Here is a 26,352-nt window from a genome sequence, read left to right as displayed (position 1 = left end):
CCGCAATACGAATAGTCTCCGATCGCTTCGAAATTTTGAATGTCAAGATCAGAAGAGGTTTTGTCGCCCTGACATTATCGTCGTATTTGCTAATTAGTGGATATAGTTCTCCAAATTGCGAGGAAGCTCGTTTTAAGGGATATCTGGCAGATTTGGAGGAAGTGATGAGCGACGAGACGCCCATTTCAACGCTGAATGCCACGATGTCGACCCAACGTGTGTATAAATTAGCGTCGATGTTGTGTACTTGACATGGTTACACTAAATACACCTGGTATTAAAACCTTTCTTGGCAGAGGGACTGGTTCCACTGTGCATGTGACGGCGGTTACTGAGAGGCTTTCGCCAAGACTGGTCTACTGGAAGGTGCTTGCAGAAGACTTTCTGTTGGAGAATCGAAACGTCGGAGCAAACGATATAATTGGAAGCCGGCCGAAACAAAATCGCAGCCTTGTCAGAAGCCGTGAGCACCAGACTGGAGTCTAGATATGACTGGACCCCGGAAGAATTCTTGGTAAGCTTAACGGAAGAAAGCAAAAAATTGAGAATGCAGCCCAATTCCAGACGTAAGAAAGTTTATTGGTGGTCTAGCGAAATTGCAGACCTGCATTTGCGGCTCGATGCAAATTTCAGAGATTGAGAAGGCGTAGACCGGAAGCAACGGAAGAACTAGAAAGTGCATACAAAAGAGCTAAAACTCTGTGTGCAGCGATTAATACTGCTAAGCGTGCAGCCTGGAAGAATTTGGTTCAGTAATTAAATGACGACCCATGGGGGAGGGCGTACAAGGTGTTATGAAAAGATTTGGTCCACCCCTCCCCCATCTAATTCGTGGACAAATGCTAAGAGTCATTCGAGAACTCTTCATAACGAATGAGACGGATCTGGTGAACATCATAAGTTATGGGGAGATAAGATTCAGTATGAATGAACTTCTACGGGCGATATCTAGAACGAGCCCGGGATCTGACAGGATGCCGTTAGGCTTGCTAAAAGGATTGACGGTGTCGTGCCCCTGGCTCGTTTTGACGGCTCTTAATAAAGCTTTGGGGTGCGGCATCTTCCCAACTTCTTGGAAGCAGGGACGACTGATACTGATTCCGAGGCCGATCCCGGCTGGACAAGCTCAGACTTATCGCCCGATATGTTTGTTGCCAACACTCGGCAAATTGTATGAGCTACTTCTTGCGGAGAGAATCTGGATGGAGATAGAGACAACTGGCGGCCTTTCACCAGCACAATTTAGTTTTGTTAGCTGCAAATCCACGGTAGATAGATTAGGCCTGGGTAGATTCGTGTAGGGTCGGCACATGCATGGACTAAGAAGATTCCATTACTGGTCCTGCTAGACATACGCACAATGCCTTTAATGGTACACCATTAGCGGTTATTATGGCCGAGTTAGAGCGAAGAGATATCAGTGGCGGTAAATAGCTACTCACACGAAAGAGAGGTGCTGATTGAAACTGAAGAAGGTGAGGTACGGTTCCTTATGCAGGGGGTTGTGCCCCAGGGCTCCGTACTAAGCTCATCGATGGGGTGCTGCAGCTTGGTTTCTCAGGCAATGTGTCGCTATTTGGTTATGCCGATGATTTGGCTCTGTTAGTTACAGAGGAAGAGGTGGTACGAGCTGCCAATTCGGTGATCAGAAGAATCAGCTTTTGGCTTCAAGACAAAGGACTACAGTTATCTCCTCTTAAGACTCAAGCTGTGGCAGTGGTGGACTGAAGAAAATAAGACAAATTAGTGTCAGCATAGCAGTATACAAGTCTGTATGATGCCACATGTTTATATATAGGTGTTTGGTTTACACAGAATGGATTATTTAGTAAACATCTTCAAGAAGTTGTAAACAAATCTGTGAAAGCCATTAAATCTCTAAGCCGATTAACGGGTTGCAAATGGGGGCCACGGTCTGATAAACGCCGGTTATTGATGGCAGCCGCCACAGCGGTGACATTGTACGCAGCACCTACACGGTACAAAGCCGAAAGAAAATAAACGAGAGAAGATTGACCTCACTGCAGCGTCGCAGAACGATAATGATTTCTGCTGCCTATAGAACGGTGTCGGCCGTGGTGGTGGAGGTTTTGACGGGAGTATCTCGTATTAGGTCGATGGCCCTGCATAGAAAACGAAGATATGACGGAATGTCCAAGACGGATGCCAAGAATCTATTATATCAGGAGTGGCAGGAGGCATGGGAAGAGTCACGCTCGGGCAGATGGACAAGACGTATGATACCTAGGCTGGAACCATGGCTGGAGAGAGGTCACGGGGACGTGAGTTATTATATTTCCCAGTTCCTCTCTGGCCACGGGGAGTACGGTGAGAATACCTTCATCGTTTTAGGCAAAGTTAGCTGCCCGACTGTATATACTGCAGCCTCATTGACTTACCTGAACATACACTTTGGGACTCTGGGAATAGCATAGCCGGGTGTGGATTAGTTTGACTATTATAATAAAAATAGTTTGGAATATAATCTATTTATTTATTTCAATGAATCGGCGAATAATAAAATATTTAGAATAATTTATACCCGAACAAGGTATTAAACCAAGGCAGCAAATTATTTGACATCTATTGCCCTATTTATTTAACGTGATGGAATTAGGTCCGGTAATTTTTCTCTCAAAGTTATACAAATTTTGCAGTAAAATAAAACAATTCTTTCTACTTTGTAAAATATTATTCGTAGATTAAAAATTTGAATTCAAAATCTAAAAAAATGTCCATGGAATTGCGTAAACTATTTCTCATAATTTTCTCTGAACAATCGCTAAAGATTCGCATAATCTTTGGAAGTAGTAATTACCTTTGGATAAATAACTGCTAGAACAAATAGTATTTATTACATAACTAAAAGGTGTTTTATTTTGATCTACAAAAACAATTATTTTTTATTAATCTCCACACCACAACTTTCATTCTTATGAAAATCGATAGAATTTTCTACTGTTTCTAGGTATGACTTTTGTCTGTACAGATGATGATTATGATGATATGTTGACATTTGAACCGGCAATTACTGTTGATGTAGTTGTACTTACAAACTCTTGCATTTCACCGATATTAAATGTTGGATTTTCCAGTCCCCCTTGCGATGAGACAGCGATCGGCAATTGATTAGTCACAGTTATCGTATATGGAGGTGGTGCTTCTGACTGTATCTACACATCGATTAAAAATTAAGATGTTATTTGTACATCAATTAAAATTAGTTTACAATAGAAGAAGAAGCTATTAATAATTTTATCTTGGAAAAGATTAAAAACTGCGATCGTTTAGATTGAAAAAAATAAGGGAAAAGTGATTTTACTTTTATATTTTCAAGCCGTTTAGCTCTGATAAAACAATTCTGTAAACTATGTAGTTAACAAATCGTGAAGTGTAAATTTTTATAGTTTGTTATTTCAGAAATACTTTGCGTAAAGTTTTGAGAACGGAAGTACTCTGAAACACATTAGCTCAGAGTGACAGCGCTAGAAAGGGCAGATGACATTTAAATCGAACATGATAATCCTAGTAAAATATATTTTGACGACTTTATTTTGGCGGTAGAGGGCACTTAAATAAAAATCTTTTTAAAAACAATTTGTAAAAAAAAAATTGACAATTTTACCACTAACCGCAACAATAATAAGAAACTCTAAAACGTAAAATATACGTTCTAAATAATACTAAATTTATATGTAGAGTGTTAATAAAGTACAGGTATAGGAACCTTTTAATAACTTTTTCACAGTTAATTGTAGAAAAACGAAAGTTAACAAACGCTTCTACTTCAAAACAATCTTTTTGCGTGATGTTTTTCACCTCACCCCAAGCCACGATGGGGAAGCAGATGAAAACTTTATCTGAAAAGGATAAGATCAGACAAACGGTTCCAAAGGTCACCGAAAGAAATTCAAGATATGACACTTCTAATCAAAACCGAGCCGTCTTATCTAGTTTCAAAAGAGCCCTGCAATAAATTCCAAGCGATAGTCTGATATCAAAAAATATTTTCACGATAGAATCGTTTGCTATTTTTAATTTTTTTAATGTTAATTGATCCTGTAAACATTCAACGGCCACCATTTTGATTAGGGTTGTCCCACTACCCCCTATCCTTTTTATCGGAAATATCTGTACGTATCAGGTGGTCAGATTGAGGTTGAGATCTAGAGTACCGCAAGTTTGCCTTTCTTCACAAAACAAATTACTTAGCGGATGTTACTTCCGATGTACCCCTCTTTAATAGATTTACATATTAATTGCGGCGCTGTAATTAAAAAGATATTTTTGTTATATCTTTGTTATTTCTTTTTTATTATAATAAAACTTGCTTAATGTTTGCAGCGACTCTGCACCTATCATCAGAGGAATCTAATAAAAAAGATAATGAAGTGCAAATCAAAATTATACAGCTGAAAAATGTATTTTTTGAACGCGTTAGCCGATCAGAGCAGCAATATTTTTTTCATTATAAAATTGCGTTGATCGTTATAGTTTCACTGAAAACAGACGATTCAAAATTATTTTATAATATTTGAAAAAATATATAATTGTAATAAACCTATTTATTATTACAACCTCTCGCAAATAATATATCTTGCTAGGTAATTTTTTTTTGTAGATAAATTATAAATCATAACTACAGTAAATTTGCAAAAGTTCTGTGTATAACCTGAAAAAGATTTCTTACTTGGTCGATTCCGTTATTAAGATCGCCGAAATACTTGCACGGCTGATAACTAGGATGATAAGGTGGAGGCCTGTCTTGTAAACGTATCAACACCAATCGTTGTACCGAATTAAGGCTTGCAAAACTTGTATCGCGATTTAAATTTAAATGCGATTGTTGTGGAATTTCTTGTCTGCAATAATAAAAAATGTCACAGAATTATGTAAGTTACGTAATTTCAAATAAGGCATGAAAAAGTATAGAAACAGTAAAATTTTAAGAAATTTTCTACCGGTAGGAATGAAAAACCGATTGACTAGATGTTTACAAATATCTATTCCTTACATTAAAGAGATATGCAAGAAACTTGAAAAAATATATAAATCGATCGGTAAAAGGAAAAATCTGGGTGAAAAGATTGCAACTTAATATTTTATAATGTTTTATTTAGCTTCCTTACTAAATAAGGTTAATAGAAATAAACGCGATAGTATTGTGTTACTTGCTGTTACATTTTATTTATTTTTATTAATTGATTTTATTTTCAGTCGTTGAAATAATTTGGTTTAAAACTATATTACGGTATTTTTGTCCGCATTTCAGCCTATTTTGTTTAACTGTTGTTCATACTTAGTTGAAGTTACCGAGATTTCTCAGAATTGAATTATCTACAAATTTTGTTTCCTGGCAGTTTTTATTTTTACACCGATTTGCTCAAAAATTATTTTAAATAGAGTTCTGGGACCTGTGTTTCATTCGGTTTTTCAAGTCAAAAACAATATGAAACCGACAAATCTATTTTCTTAATTTAAGTTCCCAGAATTTTAGTGCGGCTTCATTTTACCTTTACAAAAACTACTTGTTACTTCTGCTTCATCTTTGAGTTATAACTTGTAAATGAAGTGTTTCTAGACCCGTATATATCTTTTCTTTATTTTCAATATTGTAAAGCACGTCCTGAAATTTTCTGTTCCTTTTAGACAGCGGCGGTTAAGCGACTGAGGGTGAGAATAGACCAGAAGAGAACGCGTAGGGCGTATTATAGTCTATGACATTGATCGTAACCTGACCGACGAAGAGGTCTTGTCCCTCATAAGGGACAGGTACACTGATTTGGATGAAGCCGCCTTCCGGCAGGACTGAAGGCTAGACATTAAAACCGGTAGGCGTTATACCCAAAAATATCACGGAGTCTTTGGGTAAGTTACGGTCTCTCTATAAAATTTACGTCTGCAGGCAGACTATTTATCGATATAGTGTCCTGCCGAGTAAAAGATTACGTGGACGTCCAAAGATGTTTCAAGTGCTGCCGATATGGACAGAGGGCTAAATTTTGTAAGTTTGCTTAGGTGTGTGCCCGTTGTGGCGTGATGATTGTACGCATAGGTCCGAGGCTCCGGCCTGTGCCGACTGTAAGAGGTTGCACAAGAACCATGAGCACCCAGTTGTTAGGAGTATGGCTGTTACGTAAAGGCCGTTACGCTGTACTAACTAAATGTCCAGGTTGCTTATGTAGTCCAGGTTGAGTTAGGTGAGATTGTAGAGAGACGGAGCCTCGATGTTGTCCTTCTGCAGCAACCGTATGTTTTTAGGGCTGATCTACCGGTCTTTCACAGCTGGAAAAAGTTTTGTTCAGGGCGTACTTCTATGCAGGAACTCGCTTAGAGTGTCTTCATACGGCAGGTTTCTGACGCGCAACATGTTGTCTTCAGACTTGCCGTTCGTGGACTGAACCTTACAGTTGTTAGTTCATATTTCCAGTTCAGGGATCCCACTGAGGAACACGTAGCGAGATGGGATAGGATCCTTCGTATTGTGGATAACGGTCCGATCCTTATCGGTGCCGATGTTAATGCGAAGTCGCTTTTGTTGGCATAGTGAAATTACTGATCATGGCGGTGGTCTAATTGGCAGTTTCATCGAGCATCACAATTTCGAGGTCTTTAATGTTGCAGACAGGTTGGCCACTTACGTCGGTACGGTTATCGGACGAAATATAGGTACAAATATTGACATCAACCGCGGTAGGGACATCCCTGGCACTGGTCTGTAGTCGACGACTATTCTAGCGAATCATCGATTGATACTATTTGATATAGCGAATGAGCTGAGCGATGGCCATGAGGGACACTTTCCTGTTTACCGGGGACGCTACCTGCACAGGAGGGCGGACTGGCCGAAATTCTCCTCTTTGTTGGAGTCCAGGCTGGAGATTTTCTCTCAAGACCTTGACGGCCTGCCATTAGATGTCCTGGTAGAGAACCTCTCTTCTGCTGTGGTGGCGCCATTCCTTGAGGCACTAGCCGGGAATAGCTGCTTGGTGGTCTCGGAATCTGACAGCAAAGAAGCAGTCTGTGAACCGACTCAGAATGGCTGCGCACCGAGAGGGTGATCCCGATCGGCGTACGGCCGTATCTGCAGATTACCGCAGCACGAGGGCTAGGTACTTTCATAGTATTAGGTACTCCAAGCCGTAATTCCTGGCGTTCCTTCGTTCAGGAGCAAGAGAATAGAGATTCTTAGGGTGTTGTGTATAAAGCCCTTGGACATAAGCGCAGGAAAGTTGTTTTCTTGTCAGCCTTATCGACCCGCGAGGGTGTGGTAATTGATAAGGACCGTATCCTTAACATTTTGCTGAATGATTTGCTCCCGGATGACACTATGATGGGCGAGGTTTCATACCACTGGCGTGTCAGGCGGGGAGTCGCGATTTTCGAGATCGACTGAGTGATTTGTAGTATCGCTCGGCACAAGGCCCTCGGATATGATTGTATCGCGCCAGTAGTCCTTGGTCCTCTATCTGGAATATATTATAGGTTGCCCTTTGCCGGCCACTTTCCGGCGTGTTGGAAGCGTGGAGATTTGGTGTTGTTCAACGGTGACGACAAAGATCCTACTGTTACCGTCCACTCTTCTCATGCGCTCTTGTCCATTTGCCCATGAGAAGTGCGTTATTGGACGCTCTTAAGAGCGGTGAACACTCTTGCAAGGTGTTTGAGAAGGTCCTATATTTACGTATTAATGTTAGACTACCCACTGATCATTTGCTAATGGACAACCAGTATGGTTTCCGACCGGGCAAGAGCACTGAGGATGCCATAATAAAGGAGATGGATATAGCTTCCTCTACTCCATGTAAATATGTATTAGGGATTTTTCTGGACATATTCGATGGTTTTAACAATTTATGGTAGCCCTCTTCCCTGTTTCAGATGCAGAAGCGTAAGTGTACACGAAATGAACTAGAAGTGCTCTCAAATTATTTCAGCCATCGGACCGTTTCCCTGCGTAACGGCGGCTCAGAAGTTCGCAAGACCTTAACTAAAGGATTCCCTCAGGGCAATGTTCTGAGTCCCTTCTTTGGATCATAGAATTCGATTCGATGTCGGGTTGCTATGTGGTTGATCGTGTCATCGCTTATGCCGACGACGTGCTGCTACTGATTGAAAGGGATTCGCGTAACGAAGTAGAGTTCCGGGCTTCCCGTGCTTGTGAGACACTCCGGATCTGGAGTCCCCAACATAAGATGATTTTCAGCCCAGAGAAAACCACAATGAAGTCGTTTAACGGCCATTTGGCTGCTACCCGACGAATCTGGGTCCGGACGGCTGGTCTCCCCATTCGGTACATTACGACTAAAAAATACGCGGATGTTATCCTTGATGATAATTTTTGGTACAAGGAACATCTTCAGGATATAGCAAAAGAGGCCGCTGATGCTTTTTATGCAATCCGCAGAGTCATACATCCCGATTGGTGGTTGAATTACCGTACCATGCGTATCCTTTACAAAGGTGTCAGAAAAGCTATTATGGTGTATGGTGCACCCGCCTGGGCCCCGCATGGCGTTTAGGTACTGCGCGGACATTTTGCTGCGGGCCCAGCGACTCCTCTTGTTGGCTGTTATAGGCGGTTATAGAACAGTCTCGCGGGAGGCAGTCTCTGTTATAGCCAGGGTCAAAACAATAGATATCTTGGCTAATGAGAGTAAGGAACGCTACATTTCCAAGGTAAATAACCCATTGACGTCAGAACGAAAGCAGGAGATTGAAGACCGGGACCTTGCGTCTTGGCAAATCAGGTGGGACGAACCCCCCCACAGGTCGCTACACACACGGTATATTTCCTATAGTGTCTGATTTAGGTGCGATCGGATGGGTCTCCCCCGATCGGTATATCACACAGTTTCTCTCCGGGCACGGTGTCTTTCGGGCGAGTTTGGCTAGGTTTCGTTTGGTGGATTCGAGTCAATGCCCCGTTTGCGGGACTGATGATACAGTGGGCTACGTCCTCTACGTCTGTTTTCGATACGACGTCGAATGTTCACAAGCTGTTAGGGAACTTGAGAGAATACGTTCCTTTCTGGATCTCCGTATTAACCGGATGATCCACGGGGAGTGGTCTATAGCGGCTGGGTTTCCTCGCGCCCTTGCGGTGTGTAGGTCTGCAGAGAGAGTTTAATCGAGGTACTCGATCGAGTAGGATCCCGGGTGGGTAGGGTTCCGGCTTAGGCTTTGGAACGGTTTGAGGTAGCCGCATTGGCATCGTGCCACGGTTATATCGGTATTGTTTGTGATTCACTTTCGGGCTTCCGCCGGTGGGGGGGTGGCCACGCCGCCGGGGTATGTTAGCCCGTGCTCCGGAGGCGTGGCTTCCCTCCGCCGGTGTAAGGTCGGGATCGCGACTTGTTAATGCCACGCGAGACACCATGATGGAACCGGGTGGGGGTTCGAGGGTTGTCCCTGACTCCTGCGCGGACCTGAATCTTCCCGGCTCCAGCGCGGACCGGTGTAGGTCTGAATTTCTATTTGGCGTAAAACATCATTTTGATCGGTACGAGTGTAGCGCCATTTAAACTCTTTAACTTTAAACTCGTTTGTTTTCTGAGGCGTTCACAGTCACAAACGGTATTGTCAAATTTTTACTAGGAGCGGGGTTCGCGCTTCTGCGGTTCCGGTCGCTTAGTTTGAGGGAATCGTGTTAGGTTGCACCTGAAGATGTCCGTTTGAGGCCTACGTGAAGGCGAAATTTGATCTGTATTTTACCGATGCAAATGTCTGCCGAGGCATTTACATCGGTGGCATCCCGACCGAGACCTGGCTGATGCCAGGTCCGTATATGTTAGAGGGTCTAAAGATGACCTCCGGTAAAGCCCCTCATGGCTTAGAACGGAAGGGGTGGTGTGGCGTCCGGTAACGTCACAAGGTGAGGTATCTTCCTCTTACGGTGTTGGGATGTCTTTGAGGAGATAAATTTAATTACCGATATTCATATATATGTTGTAGTAGTTGAACCATTTTAGTGATATATGACAGACAAGTGGGCGGTGGGACACGCAAGCGAGTGGTGTATGATACCACGCTTAATCCGCTTACGTTTTAAGGTTAGCTCTAGGAGCTTGTTAGGATACCGGTCGCTAAACTGTTTCGAGAGTCAGTAGCCGTTTGTGGCACAGACATTCATATTTATGCTTTAGGGTGTCCGACCGAATGGGGTGGTGGCAAGAGAAATATCAAGCAAACCAAACCGATGATCTGGCCCTCTTGGTTGTGTCAGACGCACTGAGCAAGAGGTGGAAAACGTTGCCAATGCTGCGGGGGAAGAGCATGAAGCTTTGTCCCGAAAAACGGCGGCATTGGCGATAGTCGGGAGTGGATATTGATGGAGTAAGGGTGTTGGAGCAGCGCAGAGCGACATACCTCGGTCTTGGCTCTTCACCACCCATCTACGTGAGGCGCTGGCGAAAAACCCGTTGTGGCACTTGGACGAATGATAATGACACAGAAGGGCAGCTTGGGCCAGCAAGAGGAAGTTACTAATGACGGTGGCGATGTCTTCAGTAATGTACGCGGTGGCGGTATGGATTACAGTGCTGGACCGACAAAGGAATGTAGATCGGGCGGCCTCTGTGCAGCGTATGCGGCTGCATACCGCACTGTGTCGAGAGACGCGGTTCGGGTTCGGGTAATCGCAGGCATTCCTCGGTTAAGATCAGAGCCATGGAGCTGACCCGTATGCAGGGCGGGACATGAAAAATGTCGCACGACAACTGATGGAGTAGTAGCGGCAGGGAGCGTGGGATGCCTCCGAGAAAGATGCATGAAAAATAAGGCTTATTCCGCGCCTGGCCCCGTGGATTCGGAGGAAGGATGGTGAAGTCACACGTCACATTGCGCAATTTCTCTCGGGACACGCATTTGGAGCTTACTTGCACCGCTTCAAGATCCGACAAACCCCGCATTGTATCTATTACGGTGGATACCCCGCTTCATTCTCTTTACGAATGTGACAGATGGGCTGGGAGGCGTAAGCTCGCAAAGCTCGCAGGCCTTGATTGCGAACACCAGATATTGCGGTCGAACACATGCTGAGAGGCAGGGAGCAATGGACAGAGGTGTATGCGCTGGTCTCAGGTATCCTACGGATTAAGTCGATGGAGGCTGCGGAATGGAGCTTGGACAGACCGCCCTTCTTGAAGCAATTGACGCCGTCCCACCTCTCAGGATGGATACAGGACGTGCCAAAGTTCGGATATAAGTCGCTTTCACTTCACGCTGGATCGCTTTGTTCCATGTATGTTACCTGTTTATATTATTTTATACTACGTCTTATGTTTATTTTGCTATTTTGTCTTCATACGTATCTTCCTTATGAGTGTTGTAATGGAGCTGATTTTTGCTACAGGCTTGAATAGGACTACTGCTGTAGCGACGTTAGTTAAAAACATTTAGTTTTTAAACCCAAGTGCGACACTATCGAAGGCTCACGCTAGGCATTGATATCTTAGCGATCTGCAGTAGTGACCTTTTTCTGTTTTTAGCCCGATATCATTATTTTTTATCACCGTTCGTGTATTTTAGTCGTAAGAAGGGATCTGTTTCCTTTTCTCTTTTTTTGCCGCTGTTATATTTGATTATTGCGTTTAGCCGTGCGCTATAGATGAAGATTTAAATTTCTGTCAGATACACCTTTGTCTCGTATTGAGACTACTCTGTCGTACGGTGTATATTTATCGTCTTAGTTTTATACATTTCTTCTTATTATAATTGTTTTCTTATCGCACGTTTTTCTTTCCTGATATTTGTCATCTAAAGGTGCAACCCATAAGCGCTTTTCATAAGAGATCTTTGCGGGAACTGCTGTGTTCCTCATAGGCGAGGCTGGTGCTGTTGCTTTTTTTGAAAGAAAAAAGTCAAAAAAAAATCTGGAGCCGGCTAAAAAAATAATGTAACCGACGTGGTCGAAGCGCGGAACCGTGCAGGGCCAGGAAGGTAGCCTTTTTGCTAAGCAAGTCGAAATCGATTACAGATAGGTCAGTGTAACTTTTCACTTGTATTTAAGGAGTTGTAAATTTTGTTTAAAATCTGTCTGCTAACAATTATTTGATTGTTTCTTCAAAAATAAATAATAACCTTTATTAATTGTAAGTCTTTAAAATATCGGATATATATTTAATATTTCGTTACGGTATAGTAAAGTACCTATCATAACATTTGTAGACCCGCATCACAAATCCATTGATAGTCGTAAAATTATGAAATATATAAAAAGAATAACAATTATGCGCTAAAAGAACAGACTTTTGACCGTAATCCAAATACATGCGCGACTAATTTAAGAAAACCCACTAGCAGTAACAGAAACGGCATCGGCAGGTGAAGATATTTGCAGACGAGTGAAATTGTTTGGAAGCAAATTTTATTGTAAAATAAGATAATTTGAATTTTATAATTTTTAATCAAGGCCGTGTAACTAGTAAAACAAAATTCTTTTATTCGCATGCGGTTGTAATCATCTAACAAACACCGAAAACATGAAAAACCAAGGTAACAAGTACCGTTATGCTAGGATAAAACCTTAGCGATTAATGACTTAACAGAGCTGCTCTATAAAAATGGGAGCCTATTGTAAAATTATATGAAATTCCATCATACTCTGGAACATTTTTTTTTATAAGCAAACCAATAACAAAGATAAATTCTGCTTTACTTATTTCCAGGCCGAGCTGCAAGTTTCTTCCAAAAGTACTCCCTATTTTTAGTGTATATTTATCGGTTGAGAAAGATAACAGTTTGGAAAACTGAACTCCAGTTCTCCCCTTCAAAATCCGTGAATCTTTTATTTTATTCTAGAAAAGTTTTTCTTTTAAGATGAAAAGTTCTTGAGAAATTTTATTGTTTCGTCAGTCAAAACGATTTACGTAAACTTCTTTTCGCTCTGTTACGATTAATTAATTTCAATATTCTTATAACTTCTTTAAAGTTTTTGCACGTAAACCGATTACGTAAATTAGTATGAACATTTTTTAATCGGTACAAAGTCACCATTTGTTGTTTGTTATCGTGCGATCAACAAATACGTTGAAGGTAAATAAGTGAAATCTCTAATAACAATAACGTTTATTTTAGTAGATGCTTAAATTTTCATCAAGCATCTTGACGGAATGCTATCTATGAAAGCCTAATTTTCTCTTTTTCACAAAGAATTTTTTTATTTAAAAGTTCTAAATTACTTAATAAAATTTGAAGAGGCGATAGATATATCATCGGAAAGCTGCCAGAATGAACGAGATATTTAAAAAACAACAATTTATTATGTCGGTGATACGACTTTCTCGATTCTCAAAACTTCCAATTTTCACTACAAATTAACTAATTTTGAAGACATAAACAGTTTACAGTCGATTCCGGATAATCGGACCGCGTCGGGACCGGGGCTAAATGGCCCTATTAAGCGATATTAACGAAAAACGTGGAGCTATGCACAAATACGGTTGTATTCTAATTATTAAACTCGAATTAGCGATTTACTATTCTAAATTTTATTTCTAATATTATATTTAAATTACAAAATAATTTAAATATTATACCGTACAATACGCGTCTTATAAAATACAATAAGTTATTTACTATCCTTTTACAGTACATAGCTACATATAAAACAGACCTATTCATTTTAAAAGAACTACTGTTGTGTTAAAACGCATTATGAATAGTTCTTGAAATCTTATACGATTAAAAAATAAAATAAAATAAGTAAAAAAAGCCCTTTCGATAAACAAAATAGAGTAGTAATTGTTATTTTTGATCGTTAAAATAAAAAAATACTTATTGTCTCTTATTTGTTTAAACGTTTTACGTTGCTTGTCGTCTTTGCATTTGAAATCGGGTTCGTCTTCATCGCCGAGTACCGGTAATCTTTTTAATTATTTCTTCCGCTGTATTTTTTCGTCGATATTTGAAAACGGTTTACCCGCTTTACCGATATCAAGAAGTTTTAATTTGTCACTGCCAGATATATTCGAGGAACAAAGCACAGTAATTCGATCCAACGGTTTTTTTGAGCCGGATAACGCGATGTAACAGAGACCCGTCCGGCGTAGCGCGATAAAACCGGCCCGTTTCGTCCGCGTTACAGATGTCATCGGGTGAATATTTATTTTTCCATTATTTCAGGAAGTTTAGAACTCTTATGTGATTCGGCGCTGTGAGTATCGGCGCTTGCCTTTCACCGTGAGCTTTTTTAAATTTTATTTCACGTCTCGATTTCCAACGCGACAACCAACCGCCTGTCGCTTTAAAATCACAGCGTCCCGATTACTTCGCAAGCATTTCTGCATTTTGTTTTAGCATAGGACCGCTGACACTTATTCCTCGATTAGTAACGCTAGAAAACCGTTCGTTCAAGGAGCGGATCCTTTCCCTCACGTTTTCTTTTTTGAAAAGTTCCTTTTCCTTCGCGTTTGTTAGACCGTTCACCGCGAAGAGTTTCTTCTTGCTGTAAAATCAAAGTCGTAGTTTTTGATGCTCCCACAAGTTCTGCAAGTTTACGCCGACCGGTGTTTGGCGTATAACTTTTAATTTTGTCTAGCAAAGCAACTCTTTCTGCCGATCTTATGTCTTTACGCGGGATGGCGATGCATCGGATAAATTACGAACGCCGACTTTTAACTAAACTAACACTTGAAAGTAAAAAGATAAGCAAAAGCGATTAAAAATAATTACGGAAAAACGATAACAACAGCACCGTACACGATGATCAATCGATTGCCACCACAGACGTCATCTGTCGCCACGCACTACGTTCTGTGCAGACCGGTCATAGAAGGAAGTTACCTCGCCTCAATACAATAATCAGCGATAATCAAGCGATTTAAGATGCTAATAAAATTGTGATATTTTACAAGTAAAAGAAAGAAACTAACGAGATACTGGGCCTTATAACGGGAATTTTTGACCGTTGAACCGATATAATTTTACATGAATTATATCAGAAATGCTCCGATTAAACGGCTGTCCTGAATAACCGGTGTTTTTATTAACCGGAATCCACTGTATTTATTTTTTACAAAGTTCGTGTTAGTATATTTTTTTCCAAATGTTGTGATATTACAGAACTGTAGTTTAATAGGGTCGTCGATACAACACAACAATATTATACAAGTTAGAAACAAATATGAGAGATCTTATTTATAATTTGTAATAACTTTAATTCTAATCGATATCAAGTTTTTAGAATCGCATGAAGCTACACAGAATATAGGATTAAGGATCAGTTTTGAGCGGATAGATTAACTCTAATAAAAAATGAAATTGAGGAAGCGTAGATTAATTTTAACAATGAAGAAGGTGTCAGGTGTGCGGGTAATACTTAACTCGATTTTAGTCGGCAGTTTAAAATTCCCTCACGGCTCAGTACCAACTTGTACGTTTTTTGTAATTAATAGCTTTCAGATTTAAAATCCATTTCATATTGCTGCTATGAATAAATGTTATCAACTTTTCACCGTAAAAATTTTATAAATATTGCAGTTTTTTAAATACGAAACATATATTTACTTAGTCGATTAAAATGCGGATAGTGTAAGGAGTTTATAGTATTTTTTCTAAGAATGCAATTTTTTTTATTTTAGTGTACAATAACTGTTTAGTTCCAAAGCGGGTTTCTCACATTTGATCGATAGTGTTGATCGGAATCGATTCAGGCTTCAGACAACTTATAACTTGCATGTACACATATACACCTACAAGTAATGTTTAATGTAAACTTTTTGTTTTTATATTTTCCTATATCGAAAATTTTTTCTAAATGTATATTTGTATACAGAATATAATAAACGTAGAAATCTTTACGGATAAATCCTAACAGAACTGTTCTATTGAAGGAGTGACTTGCGGTGAAAATGCCACAACCAGAGAAGAAAAGGAAGGTGGATAGAGGGAGGTATACGCAATTTTTTGTACGTGTTTGGTTCTGACAGATAGCAAATTACAAACATATAAGTTAACATAGGTATGTTAGTAACTTTTATGTGTGAATGTTAATAACGTCTGTACATTTACAGTTTATAATGTTCTAATATCTTTTATTAGACAGCATATGCAGAAATTCGATCCGCGATTAGACACAATGCCTGTTCAGTCTCACATTTTTTTCTTGAGGATGACTAAACTTGTTTTTCCGCGGTTTATTTATTACGGCTGTTTCTGACAACCTAGACCTTGCTAGACCATTCTTTCCGTTGTTTCTACACGAGCTTGATTATTAATTTTAACTCAAACTCCAACCTAATACCTTAATTCACACGCATCCCTTTATTCCTCAAAACACTTCCACAACTGATGTGCTTCACACCAGTAATTTGTTTCTAATGAGAGCTATAACTGAAAATAGTTGGAGCTTATTTAGTTAGTTTTATTTCTCACGATTCTTTTCGATCGTAAACTAATTAAAATAGCTTCTTTTGAAAGTTATAAAGCGTAATATTTTCTTATATACTAAAATGTAAATTTTATTAGTATTTTTTCATTTGTACAAAGTAATTGTATTACTTGTATTACACGTAAACAATGGACGAGCGATTGTTACACCGATAGACAATTAAGGCCACACTTACTCTTAGTAAAATCATATTTAGTTTATAAAAAACTGAAAAATAATTTTCTAAAAATACCTGGCGCATAACCTCCAAACCAGCGAGCCAAGTACAGCAATAGTAAATATTAATGCAAGACCTAATATCATTTGTGCGATAGATTCAAACTGGACTGTCTCAACTGAATTTGCATTCCTAAAAAAAATAATAACAAATATTTTAACAAATTGCATCGTAGCATCAGAATATATTATTTTATTAAACAAAACTTTTCCACTCGGCGATTTTTCTTTTTTACGTCTCTTGAATACGTTTGTGGAAACTGCTGCTTCTTTAAAACAGATCTGTTTTTTCTATTATTATAAATTAATCAAAAATGTAATTAAATTTTTAGATTGCAGAGCTAGATAATAATTTTGCCGCTGCTTATTGTAATTATTAGTTATTAGTTGTAATTAAACGGTTATATTTGTTCTGTCATTTGAATAAACCATTTTTTTTTTAGTCGCAAGTAATTAGATAGAATAAATAAATTATAGTTTCATTAGAATAATTGATTTTATTTGATCGATATGGTAATAATCTACCTAAACAATTTTAAAATCTAATTGTTTTAAATTGATTTTAACTAAAAATAACATTATGAGAAACGGAAATCTTTTTATAAGTACGCGATGGAACAAAAAAAACTAAACGGGGGAAAACTATTTTATTTAACTTAAGAAACCTTTTTAAATACTGGATTCAGTAGTTAAATATTCTATAGGAATTAAACTTGTTTTCCGGAAAGTAGTATGGATATTTGATTTTCCATGTACTTCTAGTCATCGTTGTGGATTTCCCCTATTCTCTTTCAGTATTCCTAGCCTTCCTACAGGCGTCATAATTTTCTCTCAAAATTACATTAAATTGAATATTTTAAAGGTCAGTAGAAAAAATCAGCTCTTGTTAGCAGGAAATATTGAAGCTAACTGTCACCTTCAATTTTCTTGTCGTACAACCGAACTTAGATATCGGATATACTGACATTTCTTTTGAACGGGGGCCATTCAATCGCCTCAAAGGGCTACTGTGCCTCGAAGAGACCTAGTTCCTAATAGCTCCTGGAGCTAACCTAATTACGTGAACAGTATAAGCACGATCTATTACACCTGTTGCTTTTGTGTCCAGCTAATCGTACATACATCATATGTACATTTGACTAAACTTCCCCGCAGATAAACAGCTCATCAGTTGCCAGATGGAATCTGAACAGATATCGTTTCAAATTTACACGGTCGGTGAGCACTTGTGTCCCAATGCCCTTAAAAATCATCTTGAGGGGCGTACCATCCCCCCAAATCTTGTATAAAATTATACAGAGATCTTTCCTTAATCGTGGTGTTCCATCCACGCTACCGTTCTTCCATCGCAATTTTCTGAAACTGCATGGATTTATATCCGAAGCACTGCGGTCACCGTTCTGCTCCAGTACACTCCCGGCTCGAAACCACCTCCCAAATACCTTTTAATTGACACCTTACTAGGTCCTTTTCAGGTTTTCAGAGCACCCTCACCAAAACCACTTTCCAACAAGTCGGAAAGCAACCACAGCTAAGGCACTCTGAGAAAGTCTGCCAAGTGGCTCTTTTATTACAGACAGTAGAAGGTAAAAAATATCTGGGTCAAGTTGGTCGATCCCCGATAGCTTTTGCAGTGCCATTCGAGAAATCTTCTGATCAATGTCTACAGGATCCACAGCTTGTACGCCAGGGCAGGGTGATACCCCCGCCCAAACGCACCCTCCACAGCATCTGGAAACAGAGTATCAACAGGTGGTGTGGTAAGTCACTGCAGGTGTTAAAAGTGCGGTCTCTATTACCAAACCCGCATCGAACACTGGATAGGACATGCACTGGCTTTGCCAACTTAGATACCAGTGTTGTCAAAATTTTATTGTATTTTCATTGAATAGTGGCACCAAATCTAATGCGGATTAAAAAACATAAATGTTAGGGTAGGCCCGACACAAAGGTACTCTTTAATAAGAGTACAAATAAGATTATGTATACAAAGAGTATATTTGAACATCCTTGAATAGGAGAAATAATATAAATGAATCAAGACTGTTCTTATTGATTCAAATGGTTAAAAAAGGTCACATTCTCTTGAACAATCTAGTAGCCGTACATACATAGTCTGTTAAATCATTGATGTAATATAAACTAAAATTTTATCAAGAAAGATGTGTTTAGAACTCAAGTCATATTCTATCCCTATATATTTTGAAATTCCCGCGATTCATTTCATTTAAAAATCTAGTATGTAAATTGTTAATTTAGGCGTATATTTTAATCTGCAAATCTGATTGCTTTGTAAGTCTAAATTACGTTCGTTTATTATAATGTGCTTTGATGCAGGAGCAGATAGAAAAGGAAAAATATATTCCTTAGCTCAATAAGTGGTCTGCACGTTAACCTTTTACATATTTGATCTTTTACAAATTTAAGTCAGAGAAAGGGTAGTGGCCTATCAAAAAACCTTGAGTTATGTGTCCTTTCAGGTTTCCCATCAGAAACCTTTATTAATAAAATGACACACTGATCAGGATGTAATATTTTCGTAGTTATTTTCCCGATAATCTTCATAACTTGATGTCGCAATGCGAGTACGCAAAACAGGGCAACCTATTCTGATATATCATTTTTGTTTCTTAAGGATTCTTCCTCTTGAATGGCTTCAAATTGCATTCCTTTCCTGACGTACATAGTTTGTTATACACTGATCTCTATAACTCTTCCTCTTGTTTCTTGGACGATAACCTGACCCTCAGAAAAAATAAAAAAATCTTAAAATTACTAATATTCTTGAACAAAATATTTTGCAAATATAACAGGAAAATATTTAATCCCCCCCAAAAAAAATAATTAAGGACTTCAGCAAAAATAGATAAAATTTCATATTAAATACCAAAATAATCATTTTCTGGATAGATTAATAAATTAATTTTTTAAACAAATCAATAAATAAACACATAAATACAGCAGTTGCAGAGAATTTACAAACTAAGTGGCAAATCAGATTATTTAACTTAAGATTACTTTTTATTTTATTATAAATGCAGTAATAATAATTTTGTAGGAATCTGCATTAATTGGTAAACTGTACCCCCGTATAACTTAATGGTACTGCAATATCTGAGTGTCTCAGGAGTAAGTAGCATTTGCCATTTTTGCATGATAGCATGATAGTTTGCCTTCCTTACATTTGGAAGTTTCTGGGTTCTAGCCGGATAAACATTTTTTCACATGCTTTATAATGATCTCTTGTAATAAAAAAAGTGTGGGAGCATAGCTGTAATCAAGTATCAGCCAGTGGTTACTGGTTTGAATATATATATACTGAAAGTCGTGAAAGAAGGTAAACTTTCAACTGCCAAAGCCTTATTAAGTATATTGATTCCTGTAGATCACAGTTATTAGAAATTATAGGTACAGCTTGCTACAGAGAAAAGTAGTTTTTGCACTAAGTAGTTTTTTTTTTACTAAAATATTTATTAATGATAATTAGATTAAAATTAAATTTAGAACATAATTACATAAATAATGGATATGATTGTTTGATAAACTGAATACAATTTAAAAGTTACTAATAATAATATAAACAAAATAAAGAATGTAAGAATGAAAATGAGATTTCAACAAATAATTTAATTACAATCATTCATAACATATTAATACAAAATCAGTCAATGAATGATAAATCTCATGTGTACAGAATGATAGTAAATCAGCATGCCATCGTTTTAATGTCTAAAAATTTTAATAGCAGCATTTTGAGAAACATGCACGTAATATTCTTTACCAGACAAGATATGTATTTGACATTAGTAATAAATATTTAACCCCATCGTATAAAATGTGATCAATTATTTTTAATAATTCCTAGATTTTTTCGTGTGGGGTTTCATTAAAGATAGGATTTATGTATTACCTTTACTTGCTGATCTTGTTGAGCTAAGAATTTGAAGTAACATCGCAGCTTCAAAGGTAATGCCTGACTTGCTGGCTACAGTTTGGAATGAAATCAACTTCAAGTGGGGGATGTATGTTGCATTACAAATGGAATTCATATTGAACCAAAGTAAGTAACTGAATGGTCTGTGACAAACTTGATGTGTTTTCTTATGAAATGAACAACATCTCAATAAATTTTTATATGCTTTTAAAGTTTTGAAGTCTTTTTTGGATTACTTAGTATATTATCATATAATACTCAAATCATGTAATCATATACATTTCATAACAAGATGAATTACGCAAAAAAAAATTTATAGCAGAAAAAAAATGGCTATAAGGATACTTTTTATAGAAAATATTAAGATTACAAAAAAGAAATTACATTAATGCAATTTGGCAAAAAAACAAATGTGTGAAATATTACACAACTATATTAAGGTACTAATAAAATAGTGTTGTCTACAATAGTGAATTATAGTACACCTTTTAAGCCAATAAATAATTTAGCAAATTATTTTAATCGCATTAAAATTACATCAAAGATAAATTTAATAGTATTGGCATATATTAAATTGTAATTAAGTATTGATGTCAGTGAAACTATCAGATCTTTTAAACAGAGATTATTAGAAGGTTTGAAAAGTATAGGTAATTCAAAGGAAGAATTTTTCAATTATTGCTGATCACCTCATTACACACTAACTAATAACAACAATTGAAAATAATTTAGAAATAAACAATATAATAAGCTTGAATATTTAGAAAAATATTACATTTACAAATGTAAACATAAATTTAGGCGGTTATAAATGAATAGGTTAACTTTAAAAATAATGAATTGCTTGAATTTCTCACACTTGTCTTGATACCTAGCTTAACTGTAACCAGTTTCAAATCGCTCAATTATAACTATCAGTTTTAACTTTAATATATTACCTGAAATAGTATTTAAATAATCGATGATGAGGTTGATTCAAAAAGTATTTTTATAAATTGATAAATTTTCATTGAACTTTTGCTATTAATTGTGTTTTTTGTTGGCAGATTATTGTTAATCATTTACTCTTATATATGCAAACAGTAGTGTGCAAATCAAACCGAACTCCAGGAAGTTTTTGTTTATTTTTATGTTGTGGCTACACCGCTTGTCCACACTCATTCTTTAAGTTGTCTGTGTAATGTGAGGTTACTGTTCTTTGATTATTTAGCAATTTTCATGCTATAAACAGTGTATTGACAAAATTGATTTAATTTTTACGAAATCATATTTTTGTTCTGAGTGTCTTAAATATTTATTAATAGACAGAACTCCAAAAAAGTGTTCAAAAATTGTTTCTCTATCTGCAACACCGCAGCAAGTAGCTTCTGAATGTGGTAGTGGACTAGGGACAGTGAATACTATTTTAAAATAATTTAAAGAAACTTGTTCCTTTTCACCTCAAAAGAAAGGGAAATGTAGCCATAAAAGAAAAACTACTCCACATAGGATTGATTATTAGTGAGAAAAAGTAAACTTGATCCAAAGTTATCTGCTGATTTGAATTGACAATTAGCAACCAGTGGAACAGATTTATATCTGTCAATTGTTAGATGGCATGCAGCTGGACAGAAAGCTCATTGGTCAGCTAGAAAAAAGAGCCTTTTTTTCACTAACTGGGCCAAAGAAAACTGGGCAAATGTTGTGTTTGCTGATGAGTCACATTTTTATGTTTACAGGCAAAGGGTTCAATTCAATAGAAAAGCATAAGATGAAAATAATCACTGGCTCATATTCAACAGTCAATTAAACATCTTCAGAAAAAAAAAATTTTGGAGTTGTTTCCCATTTGAAACCGCCGTTGTTCATTACTTCCTGTAGATGGTATGTTGAAAAGCGATGGATATATCAAAATTCTGCAGGAAAGGGTCGTGACAACTTCAAAACAAATTCCCACAAGACAACGGAGTATACAAACAAGATTTAGTACCATGCTATGCTGCCAAAAAATGGAAAAATTTTTCAAAGAAAGAAACATTTAAGTGCTACCGTGGCTAGGCTACTCTCCAGACTTAACCCAAAGTAATAGTCAAAAAAAAATTCTCAAAAATTAATTGTAGAACAAAAATTGACCTCATTAAAGCAATAAGACCATTATGAGTACAAGATGAAAAATGTGTAGTACACTTGCTAAATTAAAGCCAAGTTATGTATGTGAAATATAAAGGAGGGATATTAATTACTAGTTATTCACAAATTGTTCAGGCATGTTTGTTTTTGTTTTTTTAAAATAACTATTAGATAACATCTCTGTTCAGATTAATTTTCACACTACTGTGTATATGTATACTTTTCTATTTTCAAACATTATACACTATTGTATCAAATAATATATTTTAAATGTAATTATTTAACTGCACCAGATACAGTTCAAATAAAAGTTAAGAAAAACATTTATCTGTAGTGCTATCATAGTTTATACTATCATCAGCAGACCAATTTTTATACATTACACCTATTTATAAATTAAAATATATAGTTAAAATTTGTAAAAACTTAAGTGTGGATGTACTAGAATTTAAAACTTCTCATATCAACCATGGTAAGGTAATGAATTCATTCTTACCATTTTACCATGATGGATAAAAGAAGCTTTAAATATGACACTAGTACATATGTACTTAAGTTTTTTTTAAATTTTACTACATATTTTAATTTATAAAATTGGTTAATTGATGATGGAGTAAAAACTCTGTAAGCACTACAGATAGGTAAGTAAGTGTTCTTATCTTTTATTTATTTTGTGTGAATGCGCGCGCATGCGAGTGTTTATGTGGATACATGACAAACTGTTATGTTAGATAAAACTTATATAAAGAGTAATCTAAATAGATTCCGCATAATGGAATACAGTGTTGTCTGATGTAGATCCATAAAATATGTCTTAAGTCTCAATAATAGATGTATCAATTTTGTGAATCAGACAGACGTGTAAGACCTTCTTATTAACCTCCAATAAATGACCAACCAAACCTATTTCTTTCAACAACAGTGATTAAAATATGATGTAAATACACAATACTGTGAATCAGTAAATCTGAATTTATCTTTCAAAAAAGGTTGGAAAAGTAATACTTGGTTTCAACTTGATTAGTGTATGCTTTTTTAAATTTTAATTCAATTGGTAATCCAGTGGTGGTGAAAGAAAATACACTAATGAAAAGCACTTAAAATTGCAGAAAGGAAGTGTTGTTTAATTCTAACATCCATAAGAGTACAGGGAAGGCATTTGGCAAAATTATTAAAGCACCATACTGATTCTTTACGAAGTAACATTTGCTGAATTCTCCCAATTAAAGAAGACAGATTCTTCAATGTTCTGGTGTGATAAGACATCTTTCTCAAAGACTATACCAATTTGTGGTTCCCTAATTATATCATCAGCTTGTATAATTTTTTAAAAATAAAAACAAGGTGGAAACTAGTAGAAACACTTGGGTGCAGTAGCATGCATTATTAGGTCATCAGTTGGAGTTACTCATAAAACATAATTTGATTAGGCTTACCAACAATAAATGCCATCATAACTGTTTCGACAACGACATAAACCTTCACTACATGTTAGATATGAAGAATGTCTGCAACACTGAACAGTACCGCAATGCTCACCTAATGCTGGAATTTGTAGATATAATTATTGCAAAAGTTGATATTTAATTTTCATTTACAACATAAAATTTTGCTTAAATTAATACCTTAAATGTATTCAATCCTAAGTCATTAATTATTATCCTATTAAAAAATATCACCCTTTTATTCTCTAAACATTTATATGTACTAAAAAACCTCTGCTTTTCAGATTTTTTACTTCAATTTTTACATTAAATCACATCTTAAAAGTACTTATTAAACAATTATTTAATTACTCTTGGTATTCAACTTCTTAAATGATGTCATGACAGAAATTTTACTTTTTGTTCAGCATATTGGTTTACTTGGCAGCAAACTAATATTCTGCTGCCACCATCCCATTCGGTCGCCCTAAAGCATAAGACCGAATGTCTGTGCCACAAACGGCTACTGAGCCTCGAAACAGTTAGCGACCAGTGTCCTAACTAGCTCCTAGAGCTAACCTAAAAGCGTGAGCGAAATAGGCGTGGTACCATCGACCACTCTTTTGCGTGTCTCACCGCTCACTTGTCATATATCACTAAAATGTGTAGGCACACAAAACATATATGACTATCAATAATTAAATTTATTTCTTCAAAGACAGTAATTCGCTGCCACGCCCAGGCTGCTGAATGCCAGCAACCTGTCCACCATCAAAGCACTTGGAGCCTTAATCTGGGTGGTAGCCTGCCATATCTCTGTTAGCTTGCTACAGCAGCGCGGTAGGAGTCTTTTTCCTTAGGCAAACTACTGATGTCAGTTGAACAGAGCAATCGCATCGAGGAACTCCCATACGATCCGACAATGTCGCTCGTAAGTGGTTAAGTGGTCAATTTTCCCCTTGACCTCTTTAAGTTCCAGGGTGGCCTGAGTTCTGGCCTCCCCCAAGAGCTGGGCAGTCGAACATCATGTGTTCGTTCGACCGGACCTCCCCGCAGACGCACAGCTCATCAGCTGCTAGGCGGAACTAAAACAAATATCGGTTTAAATTTACATGGTTGGAGAGCACTCGGGCTTCCGTTGCCCTTAAAAACGAAGTAGAGGAATTACATCCCCCCAAATCCTGTATAAATCTATACAAGGATCTTCCCTTAATTGTGGCGTGACATTCTTGCTGCCATGCTTCCATCGCGAGGCTGTAAACCTCCTCCGCAGGCGGGAGATGGGCAACTGTCCGAAATTTAGAACCGGTGCATTGAGATCACCGTTCCGCTCAGGTACAAGGAAACTGCATCCCAAATTCCTCGGCCTCCCTGCCTCTTCGCAATTTACACATGGCCGCCCGAACTTTCACCACCAAATCGATTGGGAGAGCCTTTCCCAATACGGTGGTAGCCTTGTAGAGGGTTGTTTTAAAAACTACAGTGCATACAATTAAGGTTCTGCGCTGTGCACTCCTTAAATTCTGAATAAGTGCTCGATTTCGGTCCAACCTATGCCCCCAAACGGACGCCGCGTAAGAGGTCATACTTTCGAAGACACCTCAGTACACCATGTACAAATGACGGCTCGACATCCCGTAATCCTTTCGGGCTATCCTTCTAAGCTTGTGCATCACAGAGTCGGCATCCGCCGTGAACGGAGCCCTCCGGGCTTCCCCTGGTGACGGACCTTTTTTTCTTTTTTGTGCAGTATAAGTATTAGATAGTTTGATAACAAGATAAGAAGCTGAAATGAATGTAACGGTTATGGTGGCATAATTTAGCATACAATAAATAACAGCATGCTCTTTATTGGAGTTGTTACACAATACTACTGATTACCATAATCACAATATGCAGCCACATTTTTATATAATTTTCTAAGAACATTGGATTGTAGTAAACGTTGAGAGATGGCTAAACTAAACTCATTCAATAGTTGCAGACTTTTTCTAGATTGGATGATTAATAGAATTTGCTCTTCAAATAGGGGTGACTGATTATAGATCAGAAAAAACAGTCATTACCGTCTCATCATAAAATATTATTTTGTTAAGTATGCCTGAAGTACAGTTAAAAATTGAATCATTATTACAAGAACTTAATGTCTATTATTCATAAGTATTGCTGAGTAGACTTGTTTAAGGCTTTTGTCAGCGTCGTATGCAATATTTGTTAGGTATATAAAGAAGGTATTTTATAAATGATTTGGTGACTTCCTAGTTCAGAATGGTTCTGAC

At 37.5% G+C, this 26,352-nt stretch overlaps 1 protein-coding gene across 1 annotated transcript in view; it reads right to left on the bottom strand.

Annotated features, from left to right (window-relative positions):
- Positions 1–2,917: 2,917 nt before the first annotated feature.
- Positions 2,918–26,352, bottom strand: part of LOC142330546 (uncharacterized) — a 50,682-nt gene continuing 27,247 nt past the window's right edge. Inside the window, exons 3-6 of the mRNA XM_075375887.1 lie at positions 24,086–24,194; positions 16,623–16,739; positions 4,691–4,862; positions 2,918–3,173 (exon numbers count right to left, since the gene is read on the bottom strand). Of these exons, the coding sequence (XP_075232002.1) occupies positions 2,997–3,173; positions 4,691–4,862; positions 16,623–16,739; positions 24,086–24,194 (575 nt within the window). The 3' untranslated portion in view covers positions 2,918–2,996. The remainder of the gene's footprint in view (positions 3,174–4,690; positions 4,863–16,622; positions 16,740–24,085; positions 24,195–26,352) is intronic.

This window comes from Lycorma delicatula, chromosome 9 (assembly GCF_047948215.1).
Source record: "Lycorma delicatula isolate Av1 chromosome 9, ASM4794821v1, whole genome shotgun sequence".
In the NCBI taxonomy this organism is placed as follows: domain Eukaryota; kingdom Metazoa; phylum Arthropoda; class Insecta; order Hemiptera; family Fulgoridae; genus Lycorma; species Lycorma delicatula.
Note: the sequence above shows the minus strand (reverse complement) of the source record. Positions and strands in the feature narration are given on the sequence as shown.